The following is an 8,027-nucleotide window of genomic DNA, read 5'->3' as shown; positions in this document are numbered from 1 at the left end:
TCTAATTGATCTTCCATATTATTTAGAGAGGATTCTTCTCATTATGAAATTGAACATCTCTTCAATTGAACAATGCAACTAAATTTTGTCCTGACAGTTATGGCTATAGTTTTGCCTTATTGGGAGCAGAGTAAAAGTTTTGTACTTTGAAAAAAAATGAACCTGCATACATTTTTATTAGAATTTTCTTTTGTTAAAACATTGGTCCAGTTTTTCAAAGCCATGACCTATATTGCAGCTTTAAAAGAGACAAAATCTGGATCTTGAATGTTAGCTCACAATTCATTTAAAAATGTCATTCTCATTGGTTGAAGGGCAGAGGGGGGTATAGATTTGAAAGGTGCACAATGCACATCTGGCTGAGCTGTTTCATGGTTGAATTAAAATGTGAATACACTCACCCCATATGGTATCATTCACCACCATTAGTTTAGGTGGACTTTTAAGAAAAGTAAATTGCTAAGAAAAGAATAACATGGCACTCTCATTATATCAGTTACAGTACTAACCAAAATCAGAAAGAATACAATCTCAATCGACTCTATAATCATTTTGGCACATCTGAACTTATTGCGTACCCACAGGGGACATATTAATTTGTTAAGAGCTTATAAGGTTCTATTTTCTTATTAGTTTTTGCTAAGTCAAACTCAAAATTAAAAACTAAAAGCAATTTAAAAATTCCAGTGCTTGCATGGCACATTCAATTAATGAGGCAATAAGCACAGGGAATTAATGTGCCATTTTGCAATTCTTAAAGAACTGTAGGCTATGAACACATCAACTTGAAAGCAGAAAGAAAATAAAGCCTTGATAAAATAACTCTCCAGTCATCATTTGTTTCATCATCACTCTTTAGTGATGGCAGCCTCCACTGTAGCAAGAGAGAAACTGGCAGAAGTACTATATGAGAGAAAGAAAATCAAGCGGAGTCCCATAGCTTCGCACTCCATGGTCGTGCAATGCTCCAGGAGACAGGGTAGGTTTGGAGAGCAAGGCCAGGCAATCCACGTGGTTTAATTTAGGTCAGGGAGTCACAGGCCCTGCTGGTACCCCAGAATGTGAAATTGTTTGCTTTGTTCTCTGCATATCTCCCTTGTAAATATAGGAATAGGAAGGTGGCTCAAGATTAGGAGACATGAGTCCCAGCTAGATATGCTCAAAATGCATCCTATAGGTGTGTGTGTGTGTTGGTAGAAGTATATATAAAAATCAGAGAACACTGGGGGGGAGTGAATAAATGTAGTAAGAAGGTACCATAAATTCATTTGAGTGTAGTAGTAGTACTTATCCCATATAATAACAGGTTAATATGCAAATCGACCGAATAGCGGAACAACTGGTCACTATGATGCTCACTGACCACCAGAGGGCAGACGCTCAACACAGGAGCTGCCCCCTGGTGGTCAGTGTGCTCCCACATGGGGAGCGCTGCTCAGCCAGATGCCAGGCTCACCCCTGTGTTGAATGCCAGGAATACACATAAAACAGGACTCCTGGCTCCAAGAGTTTAAATCCAAGGACAAATGATGAAAATATTCTGACTACTATCAGAGTCAGAAGAGAAATGTTTAATTCAATCAGAAAGTTCAGAAAATGCTTCCTAGAGGAGAGAATTCCTGAACAGATAAGGATACGTTATCTAAATGAAAAACAATGAATAAAAAGCATGAGGTAGGTAAAATGACAACTTCAAGTCATTTTTACTAATATTTGAAGTTTGAATTAAGAAGTAGAGTTTGAGTTAGAAGGCAGGTTACAAAGGGTCTTGAGATGCTTCATGAAATAGACTGAACTTCATATTGTAAAAACAGTGGAATAAAGGCAGTTCATCATGGTTTCTCTGCATCCCTACATGTTCTTGTAAGTGTACCAGATTGCAAGTCTTACCCATTCACAGATAATGAGTCACATAGGCAAATAAGTAGTCAAGAGGACCACATTATATGTAGTGTATAACTGCTCACATCCCAAAAGAGAAGAGGTGTGGGTTTGTTTGCTTCTTGCTACAATATGTGCAGTTTGTTCTAAAAGTACTGGGTACCTGGGTTTCTCAGCTGTGAGGTAAACCCGCCGTGCAGGTAGCATTTACCTAGGACCATTGTGTCACTCTTATAAACTTGAGGGCAAGAAAATTTGATGCAGATATGTTGATGCTTATTCTGTTTGCTGGCATGTAAGAAATAAATTCCTTTGTCTCTGATCCCAGAGTCTTCTCTCATCATCCGAACAATTGTTGTGGCCTAATTTATTAGTTTGAAAGTGAGGGTAAAATCCTTAATACTTGGTTGCAGTATTAAAAGTAGATTAAGCCCAGTTGCAGTGACTGGGCAGTTGAGCGTTGACCTACCATGACCTACAGAAAGTCATGGTTTGATTCTCGGTCAGGGCACATGCCTGTGTTGCAGGCTCAGTCCCCAATGGGGTGCGTGCAGGGGGCAGCTGATCAATGATTCTCTCTCCCTCTCCCTTATTCTCTGAAATCATTAAAAATCATTTTTTTTTAAAAAAATAGTAGATTGAGCAGAGCATTGATTCCCAACCTTGGAAATAGAACTGAAATTTTGAGCTGGACAGTTCTTTGCTGTGGGGGACTGCCCTGGGCATTGCAGAATGTTTAATAACATTCTCAAACTTAGGATAATTATGATCTACTACTAGTCATATGCATAAGTTTCTATCAATGAGGTTATCTGATTGTCATTCTGTCCATGTTCCCCTATACTGTCATTCACCTTTGTTCTTACTGTTGAGTGCCATCACCTTAGCTCTGCTATCTGGTATTCCTATCATCACCATTGACAGCAGGAGGCCCAGATCCATAGCAGTCCACTACTAGCTTCTCAACAATGCATGTGTCTCTTTCACTGATGTATTGTATTGCTTTGTATCATGTAGGATCTGCCAAAGCACATAATCAACTGTGTGTTCTCTAACATTGTTCATTGATTACAATATTTCTATTCTCCAAGATTTCTGGCCACTTTATCAACACTTTACCTAAGGCAGTTACACAACACTATCCTATTTATTCTAAGCAATGTCAGTAATTAGAGATAGGCTCCAATTCTCTTTCCTTTGAGTCCTGAAACATGGGAGAGTACCCCCATCTCAATAGATGTTAACCTTTTCTATATTCTGCATTACCTGGGGTCCAATACTGCTAAAATCTAGTCTCAGATATATTATCCTGGCTCTTGTCAACCAGGTCTGCTGATCTTTTAATAATTAATCTTATTATGTAGCAGGAACAATACTTCTCTACCCATGTCATTACTTTTCTGCTGAGTCAATACTTCCCTGATAATATTTGCACCCCAGTTATTGGTTCAGAAGCAATAAAAGGATTCAAGAACAGATTTAGAGGAAGAAAATAATTATTTTGTGAAAAAATAACCTCAGGTAAAGTTTTTCCATGATATTCAGACATTGGGACGCCATTCTCCTTTCAAGGGGGAAAGGGCATTTTATATTGGCCCATAAGATTCACGAGAATCTTGGGATTCAATATTCTCAAGGTATCCAACCAAATATCCTCACCCCAGGACTCAGGACTTGCTTCTGTACTTTAAAATGCCTAGTCCCAAGCAATATGCAAGTGTTCCAACATGAATCAAAGGAATGGCTATACAACCTTCTCCTAGAAAAGTGACCATCACTGTCTTTTTTTTATCCCTAATTCTTCCTCCATGTGATTAGCTGACTCCAGTTTCTGAGCTCTCCAGAGCTGGAAAATAGAAAGGAGTGGAATTAGGGGACACTGAAAAGTTCTGGCTTGTCTGAAAGTGTCACAGGCTTGTCTGAAACTGTCAAGTGCTCTCTGGATTTGGCCAATGTACAAAGCCTGATCTTTAATGGACATACTGTGGGTTCTTTTATATAAAAGTATATTCTTATTGATTTCAGAGAGGAACACAGAGGGAGACAGGGATAGAAACATTAATGATGAGAGAGAATCATTGATTGTCTGCCTCCTGCATACCTCCTACTGGGGATCAAGCCCACAAACCAGGCATATGCCCTGACCAGGAATCAAACCACGACCTCCTGGTTCATCGATCAATGCTCAACTGCTGAGTCACACTTGTGGGTTCTTTTGGAACCTCTCTCCCACAAGTCCCCTTAATACAATATTTGCTGGTTCATAGCTTTCTCCTCTTGCACACACAAGAAATCCTTGGTGATTTGTCTCTGTCCCGAGGCTTGTTTACTTCTCAAAAAGGCCTTATTTAGGAAGGATTTAATATCACTCCCTGCTGGTCCTCTCTGGTGCGCGGGCCTTATCTGTCCACAGAAAACATTCCTGGTCTACCCTGACAAACTGAAAATGCAGGTCACTTATACAGCCGTCTGTCCTTTGCCCCACCACTGAGTTAGTAAACCAGGTCACTTTTGCTTGTAGATATTTCCATGTGGGAGTTGGACATTAGTCCCCTGAGTTCATCCAACTGCAGAACACAGACAGTATATAAAACTCATTAAATAGTCTTCTCACCAGGTTTAAGGCGGTGGGCAGAAAGCTTTGACCCCTTTTCAAGGGTGGAAGAGAGAATTTTTCCAAAATATCCTCCCCACAAACTCTCTCCTAAAGTCTTTCTTCAACTATATAAACCCATAATATATGTAAGAGATTTAAGAATTATTTAATAAATGCTTGCCCACCTACTATTTGCAAAACCTTCTCGGTGGTCTACCTTATAAATTTACCATGGCATCTGATTTCTACTGTCATCAGACTCAGACAAAACTGACACAGAACAATCCAATTTTAGCCTCTTATTACAGATATAAAAAATCAAACAATTCCTAGAAATTCAAAATATGATTGCAGAAATAAATATAATATATACTCATTATAGAAAAATTAGAAAAAAATAGAAAAGTGCAGAGGGAAAAAACAGAAGAGAAAAACATGCCCAATTACTCCAGTATCCATAGACAACCAGCCATATATCATTTCCATTTATTTCTATATAGTTGTTCTTCATTCTATGCATGTTGTTCTTTAGATGTTATGATAATACTCTATATACAATTCCCCATTGGGATTTCTTTTTGCTCAACTCTGGTATTTTCCATGTGATTCTAAACACTTCACATAAGGATGGATAGGGACAAGCTAGGTCCCTAGGGAACTGTAGCACAATTTATTTTACTCTTTGGTATTGCTAAATATTTTGATTGGTGATAAATTTTAACAATTATGGGGAAGCGCCTGCGGAGGCTGGAGATTCCTGAGGATGGCCGTCGCAATGGAGGCACAGAGCGCGATGGCCGAAGACGGTTTCACCCAGGTCACCCGCAAGGGTGGCCAGAGGGCGAAGAAAAGGCAGGCAGAGGACAATCTGTTTGAGGCAGCTCTGCCTCTGTATCTATTATTGTTGAAAAGTTTATAATGGTCTCTATTATCCATGAATAAATGAGATCATGTGGTATTTTTCCTTTATTGACTGGCTTATTTCACTTAGCATAATGCTCTCCAGTTCCATCCATGACGTTGCAAATGGTAAGAGTTCCTTCCTTTTTAGAGCAGCATAGTATTCCATTGTGTAGATGTACCACAGTTTTCTAATCCATTCATCTACAGATGGGCACTTAGGCTGTTTCCAGATCAAACAGATTGTCAAACTGCAGCGGGAAGGCCGGGGAGGGTTGGGGAGCAGGAGGTAGTGGGGTAAGAGATCAACTAAAGGACTTGTATGCATGCATATAAGCATAACCAATGGACATAAGCATAACCAATGGACATAAGCATATAAGCATAACCAATGGGGGATAGGGGAGGCTAGGGGACTGTCTAGGGCGGGGGGATAAAATGGACACATATGTAATAATACCCTTTGTAATACTTTAAGCAATAAATAAATAAATAAAACATTTAGGAAAAAAAAAAGAAATCCTGGAAAGTACATAAGAAACTAAAAAAAAAAAAAAAAAAAGGCAGGCAGAGGAGCTGTCCGCAGCGGGGGAGGGCGGGGACACGAGCCGCATGGACACCTAGGAGGCCCAGCCGGCGAAGAGGCCCATGTTCCTGCCCCTCTCCGGGGACGGGTTCCTGGATGGGAAAGAAGAAACAAGGAAAATTCCAGTCCCAGCTAAGAGATACACACCACTGAAAGAGAACTGGATGAAGATATTTACTCCTATCGTAGAACATTTGGGACTTCAGATTCGCTTTAACTTGAAATCGAGGAATGTAGAAATCAGGACTTGTAAAGAAACCAAGGACGTTAGCGCCCTGACAAAAGCTGCCGATTTTGTGAAAGCCTTTATTCTCGGGTTTCAGGTAGAGGATGCACTTGCTCTCATTAGGTTGGATGACCTCTTCTTAGAGTCCTTTGAAATTACAGATGTGAAGCCTCTAAAGGGAGACCACCTGTCAAGGGCAATAGGGAGAATCGCTGGCAAAGGAGGAAAAACCAGATTCACCATAGAGAATGTGACACGGCCGCGGATAGTTCTAGCTGATGTGAAAGTTCATATCCTTGGCTCTTTCCAAAACATCAAGATGGCAAGAACTGCCATTTGCAACCTCATCCTGGGAAATCCTCCATCAAAGGTTTATGGCAATATTCAAGCTGTGGCTAGCAGAGCAGCAGATCGATTCTGATTTCAAATCAGAAACTTTTTCTTGTCTTTGGACTGTAGAGAAAAAGAGCTTACAAATGGTCCCAAGAAACCATGTGAAGAATTTTCGGTCACTTTAAACCTCAGTCTGTTTGTCAGTTCTTAGCCAGAAGCAGAAACCCGAAAGGAAAAAATTTGATAGTATTCATTCAACAGCTTTGAGGATAATTTAAGTGTCAAAATTTCATACCATTATTATACTTAAACATTAATTACAATTTATCTTATTTTAAGTTACATGCAGAATTTCTAGTTCTCTTATTTGGAGGAAATATTATTTTTCTATTTGAATTTGTTTTTAAATTATAGATTTATAAACATTTCTTCCCTATGAGTTGTAATTAAAGAACTATTCCCAGAAAACCTCTCTGAATCATGTCCCTCAATACTGGTGATGTGACTATTTTAGAATCAGGTTATAAGCAGCAGTTTGGCTACACTGTGTGAACCAAAAGGCTAATCTTTCTACCTGTTTTGCCACTTGTAAAATTAAAAATTTTTATCACAATAAAAAAATTTTTTAACAATTATGAATATTAGTAGTATAAATATGTTTTTTCCATAAAACATTTTCCTAAGTCTAGAATCTATTCACAGAGGCCTAATTATTGGCTTAAAAGGAAACTCTTAAGATTTAAAGGCATCTCACTGGTCTAAAATCAGGACCTTTCATTGTTGTTTTATCCTGGTAGGATAACCATTGAAAAGGTTGGGAGATGCTCAGAACAAACAGATGCCACGGCCCCAGTCTAGTGGCCACTGCTGAGACCTTTGAAAAGATAAGCAGAAACCCAAGGACCTGGCACAAGAACAGACATATAGATCAATGGAATAGAATAGAGAACCCAGAAATAGACCCGAACCACTCTGCTCAATTAATATTCAACAAAGAAGGCATGAACATACAATGGAGTCAAGACAGTCTCTTCAATAAATGGTGTTGGAAAAATTGGACAGATACATGGAAAAAAAATGAAACTAGACCACCAACTTATACCATACACAAAAATAAACTCAAAATGGATAAAGGACTTAAACGTAAGATGGGAAACCATAAAAATACTAGCGGAATCCACAGGCAGCAAAATCTCATATATATGCCGAAGCAATTTCTTCACTGATACTGCTCCTAGGGCATTGAAAACTACAGCAAAAATAAACAAATGGGACTACATCAAAATAAAAAGCTTTTGAATAGCAAAGGAAACCATCAACAAAACAAGAAAGCCCAGTGCATGGGAGAACATATTTGCAAATGTTATCACCGATAAGTGTTTAATCTCCAACATTTACAGGGAACTCATACAACTTAACAATAGGAAGATAAACAACCCAATCAAAAAAACGGGCAATGGACCTAAATAGATACTTTTCAAAAGAAGACAGAAGAAAAGCCAAAA

At 38.9% G+C, this 8,027-nt stretch overlaps 1 protein-coding gene across 1 annotated transcript; it reads left to right on the top strand.

Annotated features, from left to right (window-relative positions):
* Nucleotides 1-5,240: 5,240 nt before the first annotated feature.
* Nucleotides 5,241-6,614, top strand: LOC308518626 (RNA-binding protein PNO1-like; the record flags this gene model as incomplete). The annotated part of the gene is given in 3 exon segments (XM_081090341.1): nucleotides 5,241-5,333; nucleotides 5,945-5,998; nucleotides 6,002-6,614. Coding segments are annotated over 3 exon segments (756 nt in total). The 3' UTR covers nucleotides 6,611-6,614.
* Between the last annotated feature and the right edge of the window lie 1,413 nt (nucleotides 6,615-8,027).

Source organism: Myotis nattereri (genome assembly GCF_964212035.1).
Source record: "Myotis nattereri genome assembly, chromosome: 4".
Classification (NCBI taxonomy): Eukaryota; Metazoa; Chordata; class Mammalia; order Chiroptera; family Vespertilionidae; genus Myotis; species Myotis nattereri.
This window is presented reverse-complemented; position numbering and strand designations above follow the sequence as displayed.